This window comes from Rissa tridactyla, chromosome 3 (genome assembly GCF_028500815.1).
Source record: "Rissa tridactyla isolate bRisTri1 chromosome 3, bRisTri1.patW.cur.20221130, whole genome shotgun sequence".
NCBI lineage: Eukaryota > Metazoa > Chordata > Aves > Charadriiformes > Laridae > Rissa > Rissa tridactyla.
In genome coordinates this window covers 72,489,163-72,513,881 of record NC_071468.1, presented here as the reverse complement: position 1 = coordinate 72,513,881, position 24,719 = coordinate 72,489,163, and the positions used below count along the sequence as shown (strand labels likewise).

Genomic DNA, 24,719 nt, shown 5'->3' with positions numbered 1-24,719 from the left:
AGAATTTTGTCATAAAAAATTAAGGAACTCAAACAGGTAAATACTAGACTTCTTGAGGAAGGAACAGATAGGAATTATGAAAAAATAAGAATAATTTGGAGGTTGCATTCTGTCTTGTCTACATCTGTGCTGTGATGGTTTACTCTTCTCAAAAGTGATATTTGGATTAAATATTACATTGAACGTTGAAAGTTCAGAGAAAGTTGGTGAGGTAATAGAGTTTGAGAGGACTCCCTAGTAGGAAGCCAGTGAAAACCTACTGAGATATGAAAATATGGAAGTGTTACTTCTGGCTACTAGATATGGCGTTAGCTGATGTATGAAGAAGTTTCTTCTCTGGGAGCTTCTCAAATCGTGAACCTTGAGTACTTTGGGTATGAAATTACGCCTCATGTTTGTTTGCTTGATAATGAAACAAAAAAGCACTTACCCTGGTAGTCTGCATTGCCATTTTCTCTAGGGATTTCTCAATGACAAGAAAAACATTCGGCTGCTGAGGCTTTCAAGCCTGACTCAGATTTCACTTTAGAATCTGTGTTTCTCTGTGTCCTTTTTCAATTGATCGAAGTGAGAAATAGAGACATAGCACCAGGTTCACCTCTGGTGAGACTGGACATGCCATCATTGAATTCTGTCAATGTAAATTTCTTCTGTGAGTTACATTCTGACCTCAGTACCTGTATATTTGTAAGAAAAAAAATTATCTATAAAGCCCCATGTGTATACATCACCACTGTAACTGTCTTAATTGTCTGCAGAACAAGTTCACCAAGGTACAGGTTTGCTTTTAAAACACACATTCTGAACGGCATTCAATTCTTGGCCTGAAAGGCCAGGAGGAAGATGGAAGAGATGAAAAGAATGGACAAAATAGGGGGCTTGAGTTGAACAGGCGTCATTTTTAAATGCCTGATGAATTTCATCCAGTTTCTTCAGAACTGTTTCTTCAGTCAGGAGCAGGGGAGAATGGGATTGTGAGACTCAGTCTAAGCTGTGTCAGCGAAACCTTAGAAGAAGGAAAGCACAAAGCTTCAGGAAACTGAAAATCAATATAACTGGGCAATGAAAGCGTTTTTATTACAAAGAACCAAAAGCTGTCACACAACAAAAGGTACACTGAAAATGGAAACGAGGAAAGTTTAAGGCTTTAGCTGTTTCAAGAAAATTGTGAAAAATAAACCACAGTTACAAAGAGACAATACAATACACTTTTCTTTAAGGGATGAAGGATGTCTTGCCCACAAGGAGTTAGGAGGGGTAGAACCACCAACACTGGTGGGCACCTTCCACTGGGTTTTCTTGTGGAAACTGTATTTTTGTGTTGCTTTCAGTTCCTCTTCTGTTTCCTACATAAAGAAAGGCTTTCTGGTAGGTGTTCGTTTAATATATGAGTCCTTTCTCGGAGATTTTATGACCTGAACAGACACAGCAGTTATTACTGGAGAGTAAATTGAAGCAGAGAGAGCTGAAGATATCCATGGTGGGTCTGTGGTAGCGCTGGGAATAGGGGAAAAAAATCCCACAGTTAAAGACCTCTGCTTGCTTTTCCTGATCTCCACTGCATTGGTAAGACCTTTGAACATCATTTGCATCTCACAAGCTAGGCTGGACTACTGGAATGCTACTGCTCTCTGGCCTTGCAAAAATAATCAGACACAATAGAAAGCCTAACATGCTCACCAGAAGGTCAGAAGCTGCAGGGTTGCTTTTTTTTTTTTTAATTGCTTGACACTGCTATGACACAAGCTCAGCAGGCAGCGTGGCATCAGCATGGTTGCTGCTTCACCTTCCAAGTTCCTGTTGTGGGGCACAGGCAGAGGGAGGGCAGAAGTGTCTCAAGGTGAGACTTTTTTGCTCCTGTGGTTGTGTGAGGCTTGCTAGAGTTCCTCCACATCCATCCGCAGTGAGGGTTCCTCTGAGCCCTGTGGTGGGTTGCCCCTGTCTGGCTGCCATATGTCCACCAAGCTGTTCTCTCGCTCCCCCCTTCAGCAGAACAGGTGGAGAAAGTAAGATAAAAAATTCATGGGTCAAGATAAAGGTAGTTTATCCCAGCCAGACCCAGTATGACCCCCAAGGACCTTGCAGACAGGCAGTTCTCTTAGCAATTTCTTCCCCTTCTGACAACAGTGCCAATTCCCAGCCATTCTCACTTCCTTCTGAAATACAGCAGTGTGCCCTCCCAACTGGGTAGTCCAGTACTGCCCCAAACATTCATTAGACTAACCCAAAGATTAAGCAAGCAATTAAGCAAAGATTAAGCAAGTGATTACTTTGATGTTTCTCATTGATTTGATCTCTCCCTGTGCTCAGTCAGCAGCCTCTCAGCACCCCAAGCAGTCCCGTCTCTGTGTTTGGGCTTGAATTGTTTTTAACAGGTTGTGCAGATAAATTGGTATGTTTATTATTGTGTAAATCACATGATCTTCATTTGCTCAGAATGTTATATGTACAGAACTGTAAAAACATTGACCTTTGTGTAATGTTTGTGCAGAAATGAATATTACTATTGTTATTATTTCTTCCTTCTCAAAGTCTTGTTTGAGAAAAGAAATGATGTTTAGACTCCCATAAGTAGTTTCTTCCACATTGTAAATTGGATTTTTAATTCTGATCTCTGACTATGAAAAAACATTGTCCATTTGGCCACAAATGTTCTTTCTTGAATTGAAATACTCTTGTTGAAGGTTTCTGAAGCAGCACCTTTTGAACTGTTTTAAACAGGAGGAGGATAAATTGATGATATAATTAGTATTCCTAATCTCTAATTTCCATAGTTTGATGAATTTCAGTATAGCATGTTTCATTAATATTATATAAGAAAATGATTTGCAGGCAAATTAAGTGGTTGACACAGGTACTAAATAATAAAAGCATATAAATTAAACTCAAGCACACAATTAATTACAAGATTAATCTCTCTCATCTGGTCCCACGATATCTCTCAAGTATGCCTGCATATACATAATCATATTAGTTGAGCATGAAAGTATTTATATGTACACCTTAATATCATACTGATGATATTCTGAACCTCACGTAGTTGTGCAGTACACACAGGTGAAGTGGGATACTTCGCAAGAGCATAAACTGAAAACTAGCAAAAAGTAGTATCTGGTTCTTAGATTACTCTCATGTTTGAAGGGCCATATACTCCCTACTTTTGCATAGTAAGATGCATGCAGTAAGGAAGCTGTAACAGCAGTGTGGCATGAATTGGTGGCCATTGATACCAAAACTTTTCCATAGACTGCCACTGTTTTGTTCAGATAATTTCCCGTGTGAAGCCCTCTGATGTCTGTCCAGGCACTTGTTGAGGGAGCAACAGGGAAATAGTCACAATGAAAAAAAAATCCTCCTCATTAATTTCATGTAAAGCTGAACATTTGAAGGGCCATTGTCATGCCAAATTTGGTTTTTGTGGGTAAAGATGTTTTTGCAGCTGCAAACAGTCTTCTATGATGTCCTTTCCATCTGGCTTCCCAAGAAAATAAATCTTCTTTATAAAGAACAGAATCTGAAAAAGCAGAATGACGTCCTGTTCAGTAAATCATATTTATTGTCTTTCAGAAGTCTAAACAACTTTTCAGTCTTGTTCTGGATTTCCCTGCTCCTGCTTGGGCAGGCCACTGGGATGTTTTGACCCGCAGCCAAATTTCCATGTGGGGAACTGAGGAGTGAGTGCGGTGGCCTTAGGAAACATGCTTCCAAGTCACGGGGAGCCACGTCTTGGCCTCAGGTCACCAGCGGTGCAAGATCCCAGATCAGCTGCACCTGCTTAACTCAGATATAAACATGGATCCGTGTGTTCAAACTGGGCCTTATAAATAAAAGCATTTGACTTATACAGAGTAATTTAATTGTAATTTAGTTAAATTTTAGTTCAATCCATAAGTAAACTAAGGAAGGAAATGAAAAGCTATTTTATTTTTTTACGTCTACAAAGAATTTAGGTGCTTTACAGCCCCATATGGCCCTTGTCAGGAAGTCCCTTCCAAACATAAATTAACCAGTGCATGTTGCTCAAAAGCAATGTGTAAGGCACCTACAATTGTGTTGCGGTATGGCCTGCATGAATATAATCCCTTAACCCAGCGCGTGTGCTGTATATGATGAGTATGTCATTTGATTCACTCATGTAGTTTATGAGGGAATTTCTGCCTTTTCTCTGTTTCTTTTATTTCATACTAGAAAAAAACCCATCAATGGAAAATGAAATGCATATTGTTACAGTGAAATCCTATTTAATGGCTAACTTCAATTCCAAAAGGCAAGGACAACAGAGAGCTGAGGCTGGGATTTTGTCCTTCAGTTATAGCTACAGCCTTAGACGCCTTTCAGAGGGGTGGTTTCTGGAGAGCAAATGCTATTGAATAACACAGAAATTCTTCCCCTTCTTTTTAATGCTAATGGTGGGTTTATGCACGTATTTTTGTAACAGTAGCTGGGTGAAGCTTTAGAACAGAGTGTCTTAAATGTCACACACAGAAAATTATTTAATCCCTGATTTTTCCTCACACTTTTCATTTCAACTGTCAGACTGACCCCCTGCTCTCTTTGCTCCAAGCACAGATCTAAACTGTGCTGGGAGGGGAGATAAAATAAACTTGCCAGCTGAAGGTTGCGACCACGCTTGTATATGTCTGGGAGGCGAAAAGATCCTCTGCTAAAGAAAAGCAGTTTGTTTGTGAGGAAGCCTCCCTGCGCCCCAATGGACTTTTTATTTCGTTTTTGAGAAGCCATCATTTTGCAGAAATGCGTGAGCTGGAATGATATCCTTGGTAGCTGTCTTTACAGGAGACTGGCTTCTTCAGAGGGCAGTTTCAGCTTTTGCAGGCTGCTGTTTGATCCATGTGCATGAGGGTGAACCAGTATGAGTACCACTGGTGAAGCACTACCTGCAGAGCAACCCAGGGGATTATACTGGAATACCATTTTCCAGTGCCAGTGATGGGGAGGTTGGCACACCTGAAGGATGTCGGGAAGAACAGAGCTATGCCTCCTCTGTACCCGTCACCATCAGGAGAGTAGTGTGGTGCTGATTAACTTCCCAGCATAAACTGGGAAAGCCTCATGAAGCTGATCTCATTTACTGCAGCTGGACATCGATTCTGATCCATGTTCTTTTGGTTCAGGGGTGTATTTTGGCCTGCCATTGCCCTGTGTATGGGAAGAAGACGGCATATTGCCCACCAAACACTGAGGAGACGCTCAGTGGCCTGGTTACAGCCCACTCGTTGCCGGTTCAGGGCTGGGAAGGCAAAAATATACCCAAATCCCACTAAAAATGTCTACTGTACATGATTGAGTTTTCTTTTCTTTTCTTGCATATCTGAAATACAGATGCTAATATCGTGAAGAAATTGCAGTAAAGCAACCTGGGAGGCAGGGAGCATGGGCAGATCAATGCTCTGTCAAAATGTCAGACCCAGTTTATCTCCTGCAAAAGGACCTTAAAGCTCCCCTTTCTTCACAGGTTTCATTTTACTTTAAGTGAGTCATCATTTTCATCTTTTAGGTCATCGGTGGCTTTGGTCGTACATTTGGCACCACAGCAGGATTCTGTAGGTCAGAAATTTCTTAGTCCCGACCCTCTAAAAACCCACTGTTGATACCTTCCCAGATCACTCACATTTGTTTTTTATTTCAAACATCTTGCAATTTTAAACTCTGCTAAAAACAGCAAAAATGAGATCAGTGCCCTTATGTTTTTTCAGCTCAGCCTGTTCCATCACTGTGTGTCAGGTCTGTAGTAAATTTACAGTGTTGACAGAGGCAGTCATGCTGTTTCACCAAATTGAAAGGAAGAGAGGAAGGGAGAGATTTATCTTGGAGCCTGAGGGTAGAGCAGTAAGCCAGAACCATCACACTCATACCTAAAAATGAAGAACTTTGTGTTGCAGAGAGCTGGACTTTTCATTTAGCAGGAGGTGAATTCTCTCCAGTTGTAATTTCCATTCAAAATACTTTTTTTCTTTTTGAATTATGTGGAATAGAAATTTGAAGGCAGATGCAGAAGTCTGGACCTCCCGTGTAGTTTTGGCTGGGTAATGGCCATCACTGCTGTGTAGTGAGCAAACAGCAAAAGCAAGGAGAAGGAGAAATACCTGCACTCTACGTCCCTTTGAGGAGTCTGGCTTTGCAGGGGTCCCTTTCACCGAGTGCTTCCTTTCCTGCAGACCCGTGGTATTGCAGAAGTGGAAGGGCAGAGAGGACCTGTGGAAGCAACCACGGATTATTGCTGCATGAGTTTTAGTCACCCAACTTGAAAAGCCTTAGAGGGACCTTGTTTTGAGAAAGGACCAGTCGCAGACATAGAAGCAAACTCAACAGCTTTCAAGCCCTGTAAACAGGGCACTCAAAATCACCCCCATCCCTAAAGTATTGACTTTGCCCAGATCTGCAGAGGGATGTGGAGGTGGTGATGTTGAACTTTGTTATCGTAATTTTTGTGTACTAACTCTTGCAGCAGAATTTGTAAGCCTGCGTTAAGCACTGTAATTCCCTATTAAGGGAAACCAGATGGACCAGGAAGGGCGTAGCCTACTGAAATTCCTCATTGCTGCAATCCTGGGGTAGTTACCTACCTAAACCAGGGCAATCCTGGGGTAGTTACCTACCTAAACCAGGAACTGACTCTTCATCTGTTCCTCTGAGGTTCCTCTGGAGGTGGAGCACAATCTTCTCTTCCAGAAGGTGGTACTCTGCTCTGTGAAACAGATGAACCCTTAAATTGTTTGCCTAAGTAGCTTCTGTGGTCTCGTTCTGAGTATTAACCACCAGATTAGAGGTAGGTCTGATGGGGGTGTTTTCTGTTCCTCCTCCATGAAATTGTGCTACCATGAAACTAATTATGCAGGCAAGAAGAAGCTAGAGAAAGGCACTCACTCAAAAGGGGAAAATCCTGGCCTCTGTGCATTGAAGAATGGTTGGGAAAAAAGTGCATAAAATTTTAATGTCCTTGGTTTTCTCATAATATCCATGAGCAAGCAACTTTGAGCATTACTCCTGCTTGAGGGGCTGAAGATTGAGGCAGTGGTGGGAACCCACACGTGGGAAACAGTGAAAGAAGGTCAGGGCCTTGAAGAGTTGAAGTCAGAATGAGCCACAGGCACATGAGCATCTCTCCTTTGAAGCAGCTGGAGATTTGGGAAAGTGCACAGCAGCTTAGTGCCCTCCTCAGTGAAATGCTAATGTGGATATCCTTTGTTTTTCTGTACCAGGGCCAATTTAAGGACACTTTTCTTAAGATTCTTTTACGTGTTCTAAGCATGTAGACAATAGTTGGAATTTACTGTAAAAAAGATTCACATTTATAGGAATTGCACGTGCCTACTTGGGGAGAAAATGTGGCCCACTGAAGCAGGGATTTTTCAGTTCTTCTGACTTTCAATGTTATTGAAAACATCACTGATAATTTTCAGAAAAATTGCAAATAAAAAAAAAGTAATAGTTGTGTTCTGAAGCATTACATATAGTTAGTTTTATCCAAGCAAAAGATTTTGTAAAATCCAGGCAGATCAATTTGATTTTTAAATTAAACTTTTACATTAGATATGAAATACTTTGTAGTCATTTTATTTAATATCTGTATTTTGCAGATATACTGATATATTAAAAAAAAAAGAAAAAAATTCTACATCTTCTAATAATTGAACTAGTAGTTTTAGTTCTCCAAAAGCCAGCCGCAATCTTCATAGATGCACCTTTGCACTTCCCATATGCATATCTGTTGCTTTTTTAACCTCTAATTTTATTGGAGAAACAAATAAACTCTAATTGCTTTAGGTGCCTAATTGTGGATGCACAGCCAGTACTCAGAAGTGCACACACTTAGAGTATGCAGTTTACGGGGACAGAAATTCAGGAACAACTTTTGCAATTTTCAGGAGCATCAGGAAAAATCTGAAATCATCCATCATACTATCATACTGACTCACATACATACCATTTTCTAGGAACTCTACCTAATTTTCCAAGCCCATACTTCTTGTTTCTGACAACACTGAATTAAGTTACAGTAGCATCTATCAGTTGAGGAATCTCGAGTCATTTAAACTTATTTTCCATCAGAGCGTTCAATCAAGATTGGCTTATCAGTGGCAGGGACATAGCAGGAGCTGTAATGCTTTTCACCTCCTTCTTTATCAACTGTCTCTCAATAGCTGTAAGACTTAGTCCATAAACCTCCATCAGTTTAAACTGTATTAGCGCTGTACAGTAATGGCAAGAGAGCAATAAGAAGTGATGTTGTACTTCTTAGGGCACTAGTGAGCTATTTTTCTTGATACTGGGGATCATCCAGGTCTACTACTGTAGGCTCTCAGCTTCTCTGAGAAAACCGGGAGCTAATGACCATCTTACCTGAACTGGAACTTTTAAAAATGTTTCTCATATTATCTAAAGATATTCATCACTGTATTTATAATGTCCTGAGCCTCAGGCATAAAAACCACTGCAAGTGAGATGAACTAATGAAATTTGACAGAGAACTTCATTTTCTCCAAGAGACAGAGAGCCATCAGTCCTTCCATGTCCCAGTTTCTTCCAACAGCTGAAAGCTCAAACTGGTGCATTTGGAACAGAGTAAGAAAAAGTATCTATCTCTTAAAAAGACATCTATCTGTGTGCTTTATTCTTGAATTATAAAAATAATGGTGATCAGCAGCCCAATGACTGCCTGGCTTTCATAGGCTAAAATGTAATATTTTCAGCAGCTGTCATATTTCATATGGAGTTCTGGCCTGAGAAATTACGGCTCACACTTCATCCTTACTTGAATCCCTTATTCTATTCCTAAGACTGGAAATCTTACTTTTTAAATTAATTTCTGGAAAATTATGGAAGAGGAGTTACTTGTTTAAAAGTACCATATTCCTCAATTAGTGTTTGTAACTAGTTTTGTAAGCTCTCATGTGGAAAGTTAATTCTGTCATTTATTATTCCAATTTAGATCAGATCTTTAGATCTAGGAGTCTTAATTTCTCTAGTCATACTTGGGTAGACAGTGACAATTTATAAAAATTTATGGGCTGCAACTAGCTTCGGTCAGTTTATTTGGCCAAAATAATCTGAAATGCAATTCTTTTATTGCATGGTCATCTATAATTATATTTTTGATTGCATCAGAAAGGTTGAAATATTTTTTGAATTTGAAAATTTTCAGTCTATCCAGTGCTCCCTAGACTGGGAACTCGCCAAGAACTGTATAAGGTGAGACCTTCATTCTTAAAGAGAAAAAGGCTGTGGTGCTCCAAGTCCTGTGATTTGTAGCTGAAAAAGCACTAGGAAATTGCTGACTGGAAGGCAGCTGGCTGTTTCAAAAGTTAAGCATGTTTTTAGGATAAACTTTCATTTTTTGCTTGGTTGCCTCACTGGGAGGATGAAGCTGTCTATTAACAAGTTGCACCAACACCCCCCCACCCCCCAGCCTCTAATTCGCCTGTAATGACTGGAGTCCATCAAGATAGTAGCATGGAAATTATGTCACTACACTTTGCTATTTTTAATGTATTTCTTATTAAAAAAAATAATAAAAAAATAGAAGTGCCTTCTTTGCACTTAGAGTCAGTGCAACAGATTGTTTCAGCAATATATTGCTAAATATTAAGTGCAGGGGTAAGTTTTGTCTGTGTAAGAATAGTCTTAAAAAAATTCCAGTTCCTTTGTTATTAAAGAATTGTAAACCACATGTATTTGTGGAGCATGTGGGGGGGGGCTGTGTGTGTGAAGTTGGGGGTAAAAGCTTATCATAAATGAAACCCATTTTCAAGAATTGCTGTAATTTGCAATGCACAGGAGCTGGGAAATGTATTAGGTAAGATCTCATCTTAAGAAACCACACCAGAGACTCCCAAGACTTGCTGAATATGAATTTGCTTTCTTTTTATCCGAAGCCAGCAATCTGTGCTGGTCCCTCAAGCTGTCACTTAAAAGCAGCGGAACCTGAGTCAGCCACAGCTTTGGGGCCAAAGTAGCTAGACCTTGAATTTTAGTGAGCTTCCCAAAAGGCTCTTAAATTCAAGCCCAGTTGTATTTGAATAGAAATTAGAACCTTAGTGCTTTAAATAGAAAAACCTCAGAGCAACTGGGAAAGCCAAAAGGTGAAGGATAAGAAACATGCACAGCTCCCTCCTTGCCCAGCGTGTCCTTCCAGTCAACGTGGTGACTGCCGGGGCTTCAAGACCAGGCTGGATGAGGCTTTGAGCAACCTGTGGGAGGTGTCCCTGCCCATGGAAGTGGGGTTGGAAATAGATGATCTTTAAGATGACCTTCCAACCCCAACCATTCTATGATTCTATAATCCTCCAGCTCTTGGGAAGCACCAGCCGTGTGGCCAGGTCTGGCTGTCCCTTCCTTGCTCCTCTGGGACGCAGCATGGGCTGCAGCCTTCGGCTTCACACCGTGACTCTCTTCTGCCTGCCCTGGCCTGCCACAGCCTTCTCTCTGGGGCCACCGAAGGCAAAAACAACCCCACTTCCCTCCTGTGGGGCCTGTCCAAGTCAGTGACTTGTTACAGAAACATCGTGGATAACTGGGAACATGAAGATACAGCCGATGCCATGCAGTACGGAGCTTTGCGCTGCTGAGGTAATATCTGGAAGGTTTGGTCCAGAGCTGCAGTGGGAGTAAGGAGGCGGTGAGGAGCTGGGGAGGTGGGAAGGGTGAGGGTGACGAGAGCAAGATGGCGCAGAGCTCCCCTCCTCTCCCCAGCTTAAGGCCTACAGACTTTTAACCATAGTAAGAAGGAATGAATTTTGCCCACCTGAAAGGGCTCAAAGCCTTGCTTGAAAAAAAAAAAGTAAGTATTTTTTAGCTTAATTGAGGCACAGAGCAGAAAACAGATGAGAAACTCATGCGTAGCGTTTTACTTCTCTACTGGCTTTTCTTCAAAAATGAGGCCTAGGCTGTCAAGGCCTGGAGCTGTTCAGACCAGCCTGTAGATTTGAGATGCGTGGAGTCCACACTGCTATCTTCTTGTAAAGAGATTAAAGTGTTCACACTGGGAAAACAAAGAGGAAATCCTCTCAAGATACTGCAGAGAATCTGCGTTTCTTCTGAGCATCAGTGGGAGCTTGAGGTGCTCTGCCAGTCACCGTGTAGAAAATTCACCCTTTGTGCCAAGATCAAGTACAAAGCCTAACCATCATTTAAATGCAACTGAAGATTTCAAAATAATGACTCAGTAGGAATTAAGTGATGGATAGGCTTGGTGTTGCGTGGGTTTCACTCTCTGATTTGTTATTAGAGTTATTCATATTCTAATGCAGCACATGGGTTTAGCTGGGATTCAGGCTTTGGTATTTCACTGTTCAACAATAGCTTGATGCCTATATGCTGAAGATATTTTAGGTTGCTTTGTTCTTCCTTGCTAGAATATTAAAAAAAATCTTTTGCTTAGACCTTCAAGGCCATTATATTTTCTTGAGACATCATCTAGAATGATCGTGGAGAATATACACTATGGGAGTAATTGACTAATAGAATAAACGCAGTACATGTACCAATTGTGTTATTATCAGTATATATGTGGGAGAGCTTGGTTGCTCTTTAGTGCTATGAACACTTTATTATAGAATATTGTGACTACTTCTGTAAATTGCTCTACAGCAGCGTGCAGCAGCTTTGATGCATGAATTGAAGATACTTACTGCAGTCCTGACCTTATTGAGAGAGGCAGAGGAGGGAAGGGTTGCATGTACCAACTTGTAGAATTTCTCCCCTGTGTAACAGACATGTCAGAATAACGGGAAAATAAGAAAAGAGAAGAAAAGAATCTTGTTCTCTAGATGCATCTCTAGATCTGAAATCTCTAGATTTTGGAGCAATGCAGGACTAATAGGAGGCTTCATATGCTTAAGACCTATTAGAAAATCTGCAGCTTTAGCTTTCAATGACAGCTCAGTTGCTGTCCTGAAAAATAGTTTTACCAAATCTTGTTACACTATTCTTTCCAAGCTGCCTACCAATGTGTGTGTTAAGCGCGAAGGGGCAAAATATGCAAGCAATGTCCGTGTCCTTATTAAGCAGCTATTCAAATGCAGGGTGGTGTGGGAACTTAGGAACTTGGCCACAGTGGAAGCACCACCGTGGAAGCAGCTGCATCCTCTGTGTGTGGGGGGTGTGTGTGTTTGTGTGTGTGTGTCTGTTAGCATTTGAGGTTTTGACATGTGTGCCTTCCTGGTTTCCTATGTTAACATGTATCAACGTTTTTATCGATAGGTGTTTAAGATAAGATTCCACCTTTAAGCCTTTAAATAAATTTGACTGGATTCCTATAGGGTTATAACTTCAGCTCACTTGGAATCAAAGTAAAGTTTTTAAGACCTTGTTTTATTTTTCCTTGCGCTTTTATAGAAACACACTAAAATGCACTCAAGTGGAGAAGCTTGGCAAAATCACAGTGCTGTGACAGACTTCATCAACTTCGCTATGGCATAGCAGTAATCAGTCTGTAAATGAAGTGTATCAGTTTTTTCTTTTTTTTAAATACACGGTTGGAACATTTGGAGCGATAACTTTGTATAGCAGTCATTACCATCATGGAGAAAGCGTGGTCCCGCCTGCAGGCCTGCTCTAACAGTGCTGTGGAGCAGCCTTTACAGATGCGTTCCTCCAGTGAAATCTCAGCTCAGGAAACAGACTGCTAATCTCTTGTCTGCTGGAGCCTGTGGCATGTTGGAGAATTAACACACCTCATGCTAGAGATTAAAAGTAGTGGTAGCCTCTGTTCTTTATCCTCTGAGGTACTCTTTAACTGAGGCAGTGGGGACCTATCAGTGGAAAGAGACCAAATAAAGTACAAAAGAGAGGAGGGAAAGCAATTTAGTTAAAAGAAAACTGACATGGAGAGTGCTTTAAAACAGGATGTAGTGTCAGAATAAAACAGGCCTGAATGTTTAAATCACTTGGCCGCCCTTTGCATTGTCATGATTCTCCAGCATAGAGCAGCTGTGATGGTGTGGCCTCTTCTGAATGTTGCACTGCATTGATTTTCTGTTGTGAGCGGTGTTTTAATGTTCTGGGGAGGACATGGAAATGAACTAACAGCCAAAGATAAATGTTTTAACTTTATGAAAAATAATTCCAAGAGAACCTGAGGATAGCTCTTTAGTCTTTATATCATGCCAGTGTATATGTGCTAGGAACCAAGCACTAGCTTCAGAGTTCTTTGATATGAGAATGTCTCTGCTCTGCCTTCAGAAGTTTATGGTGTTATTACGGCTGATAAACAAGGAGAAACTCAAGTGACAGAAATTTCCGTATGCCTGGAAGAGCAAGTAAAAATGATGCACAACAACTACCAGCCCAGGCATTTAAACAGAATTAAATGTCTCCCAATGCAAAGATGAGGCTTTGTCTTTTGGCTCCACTTTTAAAGAGGCGATAAAAAAGTATTGTTTAATTTCTGTTAGGATATCATGAAAAACCCAAGATACATGTCTAGCAGTGTGACACCTGGAGGCTTAGGAGTAATTCTGACGACCTTCTTACTGCAAAATACCCGTCTGACTCAATAGGAAGTGTTGGACAGATTAACTAGCAAGTATGGCTACAGTGAAATTAATTTGATTGGTTCCAATGCAGGATTTTAATTCAAGCAAAAAAATTCAAGGAGCAGGCCTTAGATTGATGGTTTACAGGAGAATAATGTCTTCGTTTTGCTCTGTATTAGTGAATGGCTGTTGACAGAATGAGAGGAAATGGCCTCAAGTTGTGTCAGGGGAGGTTTAGATTGAATATTAGGAAAAATTTCTTCACCAAAAGGGTTATCAATTGTTGGACCAGGCTGCCCAGGGAAGTGGTTGAGTCTCCATCCCTGGAGGTATTTAAAAGACATGTAGATGTGGTGGACTTGGCAGTGTTATTTTAGTGGTTGGATTCAATGATCTTAAAGGTCTTTTCCAACCTAAGTGATTCTATGATTCTATGCATTCATGAGATCAAAGCTGAGAGACAAGATGAAGATCTTCCTCTGATTTAACTTGACTTGAGTAGATGCTGTTCATCTTTGTGAGGGAAGATGGGTTTTTTGAAGAATTGCTTTATTTTGATTTAAATAGAATACAAGTAGAGAAATAGAATAGCACTCAACTCAAGAGAAATTGGACCCTGAAAGGCAGAAGACCTCACTTTTATAAAGCTTTCTGTAGTGAGACTCTTTTTGGTGCTACGTTTGAAGGCACTCAAACCATACAGCTTTTCTTCAAGATATGAATGAATGTTGCTTCCTCAGTGAATGAGTGTAGCCAGCATGATAGATCAAAGACTTAGGGAAGAAATAATCCTTTGTTCCAGTCTTTGAGTAGTGGAGGGTATGAAAACCAACAGGAAAAATGGTGCAGGTAGGAGCCATGTTGCATATTTCAACAGTATTTGAATCATATCAATTATGATATTTAGGAAAGGTACGAATGAGTGCCAGAGGTGCGAGCAGTGAGTGAGTTGCTTTTTGCTCTGTCTAAAGGAACTAGTAGGTTTTCCACAGCCGTTGTAAGCTTCTTTTCAATGTTTGCTTACTGCTTCTTCTTAAAAAAGAACGGGTATGTTATTCTTATCCAGGTATTAAAGGCTGTGGAGCTAAGGCTCTTATCATTGTTGCCAGAAAAAATGAAATACAGATAATGCTATCAGGCATTTTCTGTACAATTCAGGCATCTTACACTGGTTATTAGGGTTATTGTATTATTCTTTGTTGTTGCTGACATTGTCACTAATTAAAACAAGTAATTGAAGATTTGTTTCTACTTTTCTGCTTGGAGAAAGACGAGTTGTTCTCTTCCCTTCACTGAAGGCAAAAATCAGCGTTTTATTGATCTTGTGCTTTGGTTTCTCTTATTTATTCAGTTCACCTGTTTTCCATGATAGTGGTTAGTGTCTGTTACAACTTACACTGATGAGAGGAGGGGAGCATACCAATTCTTCTGTGCCCCTAGTGTCATTCATGTCTGTAGTGGACATATCTTTAGGTATGGCAGGAGAGTTAACGTGGGCATGAAGAGTCTTAGGAATAACTATACTGTATAAAATGGATCATCTTTGCTTGAAGTCTGAGCACTTCATGGACGTTTGAATTAGTTCTACTTGAACATACAACATGCTACTCTGCACTGACGAGATAATAAAAGAAGAGATGTATCTTTCTATGTCATATATAATCTGTGAAATGTTTAAGTTCTGAATGGAGGAGGAACACAACAGCTTGATTTCTGAATGAGTTCTCTTACATAATTAAAAAGTACAAATGTATGCAAAAATCAGAGACAAGCAGTACGTATTCCATATCATTCATGCAGTCACTGTTTTGAAAGCCAGTGGCATTGACAGTAGTACTTGCACTGGTCTTCCACAAAGTAGTTTTCTGCATTTTTTACATTCTGTAATTATTCAAAAGACAATTTCTACTTAAAGGCTTTTTCAAGCTACAGACATTATACTTTGATCCACATCCAACCTTTATGTACAGACTTGGAGGTTCATAGTCTTATTCTTGTCCATGTCTGTTGTTACTGAACTCCTAATTACGTTTGTCTTCATTGAGGACTTCAGTAATACAACAGTGAATGGAATTTTTGACATATTTTGTAATTGACAGAAGACATAGAAATCTATTCTAAATGACTTCTTTGGAAGAAGACCATAAAATCTGAATTACCTTGAATTACCTTCTTGTTTGTATGTTTATGAAATGTAAAACATAGAAGCTGAAGATAGGCTATATATATATAAGGCTGTAGACAGCTGCTTGAAGTCTTCAGGAAAACTGCCACTTGTTGATGTGGTTGAATGACTTTCCAAAGAATCAACTATAAAAAAAAAAGTGTGTTTTATAAATTGCTAAATGGCAATGACAGAATCAAAATGTACTCTGCAGAGGGCTACAGTTGCCATATACAGCCTTGAAAAATTACCTGTTGGTTTTTCATTTTTTGTTGGTTGGATTTTTAATATAGAGGTCCGTACTACCTGGTTAGGCCTGGTGACGTGCCTGAATATAGACAGCTGAGATAAAAAAGTTATGCCTTTTTTAAGACCTCATCAGACTTCCTACCAGTCTGAAAAAATGTAATGATTAGTGATGTCCAACAGCTAACTGCCATATGGAGCAAGGAATACATTACTGGGAAAATCCTTTCATGAGTGAGGATACATTTAGTTTTCTGTAAATCTAAGTAGGATCCAAGATGCTTCTTTCCAGAACAGATGCAGTCCCACAATGGATGTAATACAGCATTCGCTCATGGGCATAGCTGAGATACAGAAAACAGCTAATAACCACCTGCATCCAGTGTAAAGCGGGCAACACATTTAGAGATACAGATTTGTAAACACTTAATTTACTAATGAAATAACTCCAAAAACTGCAGTAAGCAAGAGGACAGCCCTGTGTGAAACTTCATTGCAGGAGAGGACGTAGGAAACACTAACCAACTAAATGAAGAACTGTAAACAAGTTTACAAGATTCATATGTGGATTTAAATTGTAGTCACTATTCAAATTTCCTATTCCACATCAACAGCATTGCAGGCAATGGCAGGAGCTGAGGGTCCATAGTTTTGGCAACATTCGCATTGTAATCTCGGATGTCATCTCCATGGAGTATTGTTTGTTCCCCATGGTTATGTTTCACAGTAGAGCGAGTAACGTGAAAGTGGAGGCAGCAGTTGTGGAGCCCTACTTGCTACTTATCCAGCAGTCTCCCGTCAAAACACGGGGTTTAGCACTGTAAAGTTTGTTCTCTTACTCTCTGTGTCAGGCTGTTTGTCAGCGAGGTATGTTAGCTGCATGTAACTACCCAGCCTCCTGTGCCTTCCGGTGTCTGTTTGGTTGAATCACGCCATGGCTGACACCGAGACACATTAGTGGGAGGATTGTTTATGAGAAAAAGGGAAACAAATTTGACACTTGAGTTTACTAGGAAAGTTGTTGCAGGAGCACAGATGCTCATTGCTGCCGAATACGCACAGCCGAGGTCAGGGAAATCTGTCAGGGAAAACAAAGCAGCCTTGAAGCAATTTTTTTTTAACTGTCTGGCAGAGGAGAACACACATGAAATATCGTTACAGCTGAGCAGAGTGCTGCCCTCCTTCCTCTGCTCCCTTAGGATTGCCTAATCCCCTTCCCTCATATCAGGCTCTAATGAGACATTGCAGAGCGTGCTCCTCTCCCGCCTTCCCCTCTCCTTCGTGGCTTCCTCCAGGGACATACAGCTCTTCTTTTCTGGGGGCTGGGGACAGTGACAGCAGCAGCTGGCTGGGCTTGGACTAAATGTCGCCTTCCGATGTCCTTTCGCTCTCCCTTGCAGTTGTTGTGCTTGCTCCTCTTCCAGGCCAACACTTTTCCATTTCATTCTTCTGTGTAGCTGTGGAGCCGGCCTGGTCAGCATGAAAGTACTGACACATGAAGAACCTGGGAAACCTCTTAAGGGTAATTTAAAAATATACATATTCCTGTGCTGTGGGTAGAGGAGATCCTATGACAAAAATTGGAAAAGCAGGATTGTTTGGACTGAATTGGGCTGTGCGGTTGGATGATAAATTCTGCAAGAAGAGTAAAAGAGATAAAGATAGTTGGAAGGGAAAAGGATATCACTGAGAAGACTGAAGAAGGGATATAAAAATAATATACAGTGTAAAAGGGTGGGCTTTCAGATATAGCAGTTTCTTGAGTAAAGAAGAAAAAACTACAGGAAGACAGAGAACATGCACAAAAAGAGCAACTATCGGAGACCTGTGAGGAGAGAGAATGGGGAACGTTGTAATAGGGGACGCAGCGGAGTCTGGAGATCAAAGTCAAGAAAAACAGATTAAAGGAAGAAGCCAAACCAGAAAACACATTTTTAAGAACTAGGAGGAGACAGGAAGGGAAAAAGTGGAACCTCCTGCTCCCACCAAACAGAAGGGGAAGTAAGCAGTGACAAAGCAAAGCAAAGATACCTGTATTTGCACAATAGATGGAACGAATAGTTTATGCAATGAAATAGAAATGAAATGAGGGGAAGGAAGTTATACAGTAAATTCTTGTTGATGGTGAAACACAATAAAATCCTTTCTCTGCTTTTTATCTGTGGGTACTAAGTCCTACAAGAGCTGAGATTCCTGCTCTATCTGAATGATACTCCTGTTTTTTTCTCATAGGGAGGGTGCTCGAAGGAAGCAGTGCTGTGTTTTTGTTGATTTAAACTATCATTTATCCTTTGTGAAATGTGAAATGCGAAATTAAATGGTAGAGATGTGCCATCTGCTGTTGTTTAATATGTGAATAAAAGCTAGTGTGTTTGGGCAATGTTTAAGCCCATGATAAGAGCAGAAATAATGGAAACGTTATGTCGGCTACACCCAGCAGATCCCTCATTGACTGAAACATCGTGTTTCTTCCCTTGTCTCTGCACTGTTGAACACGAGTCCTGGAGGAGGATGAGCATTTCTTCCTTGGCGAGGAGGCTGAGTGTTTTATGTCTGTGTTTTTCTCCTTCCTTTTAGGGACCTCTTGCTGTCTGTGGCGCTTGGCCAGGTACTCTCCCTCCTTATCTGTGGCATTGGTCTCACAAGCAAGTATTTGTCAGAAGATTTCCATGCCAACACACCTGTTTTTCAGAGCTTCCTCAATTATATCCTTCTATTCTTGGTCTACACGACAACACTAGCTGTCAGACAAGGTAAGTACCTCTCTGAAACTGTTTTGTAGAAAACAGTGAGGATAAAGGCTTTTGTAGAACAACAAGCAATGTGATTTAGATGGATACCCCATAAACATCTGTTATGTATTTACATTACCTAGTAATACATATTGGATGAACTGAAAAAACCCAATAAATCTTCATTAGCAAAGAATGAATCAGTAGACATTGAGGATAGTGGTACAAAAAGCAAAGCAAAAAGAAACATCAGTACTTTTCACTGCCTAACTGTTTTCATGGGAATGCTCCTCTTACACCTGCCTTGCTGGCACCACAGCCACATGCTCGGGGTTCACTTTGGATTTGACTGCATGTCTTACTTGGAAATATTAGTATGCTCTACATCTTACCTAGGCAAAGGAGAGCTCAGCTGCAAGCAAAGAAGAGCTTGCTAGTTCTAGTTGCTGATCAAGGCAATACAATAGTTCACCTGTTAGAAAAAAATAGCAGCCAGTTTTTAACCATTGGGAAGTAGGAGATGAAGGGAGGGAGTTTGGGGTGCTGTTTCTCTGGGGTGCTGTGTGGGCAGAGCCGCTTTACAGCCCCGCCACTGCTTTGCGACAGGGCCTGTGTAACCAATGTGACCTCCAAAGTGAGAAATCCATTATAGTATGCTTTGGTACTGTGTATCAAATGATCCTCTTGACAGTATATATATATCTATATATGTATTATATAGTGGGGTTTGTGCCTTTCCCGCCCATTCCTCCCTTCTTTGAGATTTCATGTCTAGAGGAGGTGTGGGAGGTGAATGAGTTTAAGTACATTTCTCACCCACTCGTTTTTTTTTGTAATCATTTTATTTATTCACCTTCTCAGAACACGTGAATTAGAAGTGAAATAAAAGAGCGAAAATATCATGTGCTTTCCTGACTCGGCACTCCTGACATAAGAAGGGAAGGGCTCTGTGGAGGAAAAGAACTACAAAATGCATTAGGCTATGGTACATTTATCAGCAGACTGAGAGGTATCCTTTAAGAGGTTCTCTTAGAGGAACAAATATTTTTGGGTCGTTCTTTGATGTCACATTTTTTAATGATTTGGGAACAACCCTGAAGCTTAAGTTCTTCACTCATAGTACAGTCTTGTGATACAATACTATAGTGTTCCAAAACAGCAAGGGCTTCATTTCCATGCAAAAAATGAGCAGTCAAAAATATACTGCTGTGCTCCAGCACAAAGCACTTAAATGTATTACAACATAAGTTTTATAAACCTTTGTCTCCATTGACATTTTTCAGAAGCGATGAAGGCCAATCGGTGGAGGAAATGTCAGCTCTTATATAAGGAGAAATTGCTCAGGCAGTGTTTTGCTGTCTTGGTATTTCAGATTGTGTAGGGGGAAACATCACCACACGCTTTGCTCTGCAAAAGGTTTAAAATGTGTATTAGTAGCATCTTTCTGGAGAACTGTGTTTAAAAATAATTCTTCTGAGTGTAGGATTGTCTATATGTTCACAAGTTCTGTCCCAGAAATGTCCTTCTCGGGACTGATTTAGATACTGTGGAAGCCAAGTCCCTATGACTTTTAATAGATTTTACTTTTTTGAAAATGCTAGCTTGTGAGAGGATACATGGGCCAGCATACTGCTGTGCATTACAGGGGTTTATTTAGAATAATGTTTGACACTTGGTATATGTTGACATTTCAAAAATGCTATCAAGCACTCTGTTTTACACATATAAAAATATGTATTAAAACTGTACTTTATAAATAATTTTCTGACACTGTTTAAAAATGTAGCAGTGGACTACAGAGAGTTTGTTGGATCTATCTGTTGTGCCAGGAGGATAGATTTGGGAAGTGAATGGGGAAAGTGTTAGGAATATGTGAAAAATATTTTCTGGACAAATGAGGGGTGTCGGGGAAGGTGTTTGAATGGGCCTGTGGTTGAATATGGACCATACGAACAACCACAGCACAAGATAAAGGGTACCAATGGAATAGTCTGGAAAAGGAGCTGTCAAAAAAAGAAAGATGGCTTGGTCCAAAAAAATCCAGAACAAAGTTGGCTACAGAAGCAATGAAAGTGATGATTCAGCCACTCAGCATAACATTCCTGCTGAATGGTATAGCGCTACGCAGCCAACTCTTTTAATATTGTCAAGTGATTGAGCCTGTCATTGTCTTTTTCCTTGTGTATTTATTCAAATTCATTATCTGTGTTTGTTCCACTAAGGCAGTTTTTCTAGCAGCTCTAATTGTCTGGCTTCATTAACAGATGGAAATCACATAGTAATGATATTAATTTTATATGGGATGATTCTGTTCTGAGTGTTGGGAACATCAGAAGGTTTTTTTTCAAGTGCAGTTGTTCTACTCTCTATGCAAGATTTAAGATTCTTTAAATTATCCTCTTTCTTCTTCAGAAATCAAACCATCATAAGTTGGCTGGTAGTCAAAAATAACTGCATCCTGTTGTCTTTTTCTTTGCTTGCTTTCTTAGTCTCTGGGTTTTTTGCAGAAATGTACTGGTTAAAGAGGCATCACTTGAGGTGGCCAGAAAAACCCTTAATTCACTGTAGGACTGAAAACTATGATTTCCTGAGACATAAGAAGCTCCGCTTTCCTTAGAGACTTCTTCCAAATTTTGATTTACTGTGGATCTCCTTTGACTTAGCCTTCCCTCATTGTTCATCTTCTTGCCCCATACAAACTCCCTGAGTGATACTGAAAAGGTAGAATTTGCACTGGTCTCTGAGAATCATCGTTAGCAGATGGTTAAAGCTCCTGATTCCTGAGCTCCTCTGAGTAGAGCCTTGTGCAGTGAACGCCCAGCGTCCAGCAGCTAAAGTTAGTCCATGGGCACCAGCAGCTTCCACTACATTTTTATATTGTGGATCCCGGATGGCTTTTGTCCAGAATATTTTTATCACAGCCCTTTAGTGGGTGCAAAGATTAGGACTACCACCTCACAATGAATCCACATGTGATCACACAGTGTAGGAGATGCACAAATCCTGCAGGTGCCAGAATCTCTGAGCACTTTTAAGGTTCATGCCCATGTTTAAAAAAAAAAAAAAAGAAAGAGGGAAAAGCTTATCCTGTAGCTCTAGATAGGGAGCCAGTTTGAATGCACTTTTACAAGTGGACTCAACAATTTTGAGCAGTCAATTCCATATAGGTAAGGCTCTTCATCATTATTGCAATTTTGTTCTCATGACCAGAAATAAAGAGTGACAGAAGTGTTACAAGGAGATCTGTTCTTGTGGGATTTTCGTGTGAGCCTTACAACTTGGATTCTATTCAGACAGCGGTCATGAAAAGGGAAAGAATTTTGCCAAATTGGGGTTTTCCTAATGCAAAATCCAACCACCTTTTCTATCAGTTGAACATTAAAGTTTCTGTCAAATGAGTAGTATGGTATCTATCAAATGAGATGAGTATGGTATCTAGAAAACTCTCACTTTTATTCTGGATGGTTTTGTGCTCATTTAATTTTTTTTTTGTTATATGTAAATTGAAGTGAATGTATTATTTCCCCAAAGAGGTGAATGCAGAGGTTCTTCATGGTTATGAATGCACTCGCTCAGGCATACACAGATGCCAGTACCCACTTACCCACAAGTACATAGCCACTAGTGCTTCCATTCCAATGCTCATTAATGCACCACTGCTGAGGTACAAATATAATTATTTAGGAGTTTTCTTTGTATGAGAACAATGCTATAAAATTAATGTCACTAATGCAGCATTATAAAGCAATGAATGTCATTATGTTTTATGTGGCTGATATGGCAAACATTTAATAGGTAATAAAGACCTCCTTAGTTCTTTCTCTTGAGGTAACTTCCTCTCAGGCCTGTTGTTTTCACAGCCAAAACCTGTATTTGTCCATGGTAACACCTCTGAGTTGAGAAGAAGGTTTTAACACATATTATCTCAGCTCAGTTTCCCTCGCCAACAGAGGCTTGTGCTTAACAAAATTTTGTCAGGACACTTACAGATACTCCTTTGGGTTTTGTGTTATGATTAATTCAGGAAAAGAAAAGCCTTGGCTATCAGGAAGAAAAGCCTCCTATCAGTGAAATGGAGCGAGGGGATATAGAGCTGGTGGAGATTAGTTTTAACACCTTAAAAAGCAGTAAGTGGGAAATTGTCCATAGTGGACCAGAAGGTGTTAATTACTAACAGTCAACATGGGTGCAAGCATCATCCGCTTGCCACCAAAAATAAATTACTTCTAAAAGCCACCTCACATATGCTACAAATGAAAACAACGCATCTACCAGACATCATTAAAAAAGAAAAAATATGAAGCTGCTATTTTTTTGTTATTCTGGAAAACAAGCAGTGAGGGAGCAGTAGAGATGTCTTTTGAACAGAAGGGAACCATAAAACCTTAAGGGCCAGATTCTGTGTGAGTAGCGCTCCATACTGCAAGCTGTTCCTTTCATTTTAGTGCAACAAGTTACTGAGCATTTTCCATCAGCCAGCCCACCGTTACTGAGGGCTGGCAATAATTTGTTAGTTCAGAAAAGGTTTTATGAATCTGTGTATGTCTGGATGAATTCTGCTTCTAGGCTAAGCGATGAGGTTATAGCATATGTCAATGGAAATATGGTTTTCCCTAGAGTAACTGTAATGTCTTAGATTTGACATATAATCAGATGTGATCTGTGCCCCTGAGTCAGGCAGAGAGTCCTGTGAGACTATTAAGGACTGCAGTCCTGTTACTGGAATATAATTTTTTATGCATTCCTATCTAGAATTGGTTTATGACATTAGTGTCTCAGTCATATGTAAATTCCTGGTTTATCTGCTATTCAAATATATATCTCTATTTAAATATATGAACTCCCCCCTCCCCGCCAACATCCTTCCTACTTCCCCAGAATGGACTGAAATAGGCTACTTGAAGGAAAGTAGAGCACTATATAAGAGTTGCTCTGTTTTACTGCAGTGATTGACAGCTATTTATTGAATGATAGAAAGGGTAAACGTCTCTTTTTTTTTAACTCAGTTTCATTCCACTAGCAATGTTGTATTACAACACTAGTACCATGCACTTAACTTAGGTAGACGTAGCAGAATATCTTCGATAGAACACCTTTTTTTGTCAACTGCCCATAGGAACATGCCTGGGAAACAAAGAGATTACATGATTTAAGCTGATCAAACTATATTAGATATAATGTACTTTGGGCAATATGTGTTGTACCATTGAGATGAAATGTCTCCTGGACATCTCCTGGCATCGATCCCATCAGCATTCGCAATGAGAAGCCTTCAGAAATATGGGACTTTCTGTTCACTGAGGATGACAGGGAGTGATTTTGATCAGAAAAGATGCATTTCATCATTGTTCGGTTTCCGAGTATGCTCGTAGCTCTGCTGTAGAACAAAGAGCTCGGTTATCCCTCCAGTGTTGAACAAAACCTGCACATGCTGCAACCAAGCAGCTTTATGGTCCTCTCTGCCTGCAACAGAAGTCATCCTTGATCCGTCGAGGTGATGACCCAGCCCACACCCTGGCGTGTGAACGCATGGCAGACGTCACAAAGAGTGATGGCGTTCCCCTTAAACCACGGGGGAAGGCACGTCCAGCTGGCCCGGCTCCTCCTGTCCCTCCCGCTGCAAGGGGCTGGGCTAACCCTGGGTTGCAAAAATGGAACATGGCAGAGAGCATGGCTTGGGACCAGTGAAAAATAATGACCTTCAGGTCTTTGGTATTCTCATAGCAGCACTGCAGAGTCTCCCTGCTGCGTTGCGCTTTGCAGTCTGCCGTGCACTTTCTCCTAATTACTCTGGGCTTCTAATTAGGGATGCCAAACTGTGTGGGATATGTTTATTATGAAAATGGTCAGCCAAACAATCCTTTTGTCTGGGCTTTTGAAGAGCCCTTTTCATATTCAGAGGGAATTCTGTACTTCAAGAGAAATGAAACTAGAATGCTGGCTATTCACAGGCACGTCAAATTGCAGGGATCTTTTTTGTAATGTGCAATTTTCTGTTTTGGATAGCATGCTCACAGGAGCAAGGATTATCACATGTTAAGTGTTCGGGATTTGCATATCACATTGTGGACACCCCAGCAAGCT

At 40.4% G+C, this 24,719-nt stretch overlaps 1 protein-coding gene across 1 annotated transcript in view; it reads left to right on the top strand.

Annotated features, from left to right (window-relative positions):
• SLC35F1 (solute carrier family 35 member F1) overlaps positions 1–24,719 on the top strand; it is a 254,971-nt gene that overhangs the window by 122,916 nt on the left and 107,336 nt on the right. The window contains exon 2 of the mRNA XM_054195079.1: positions 18,481–18,656. Within this exon, the coding sequence (XP_054051054.1) occupies positions 18,481–18,656 (176 nt within the window). The remainder of the gene's footprint in view (positions 1–18,480; positions 18,657–24,719) is intronic.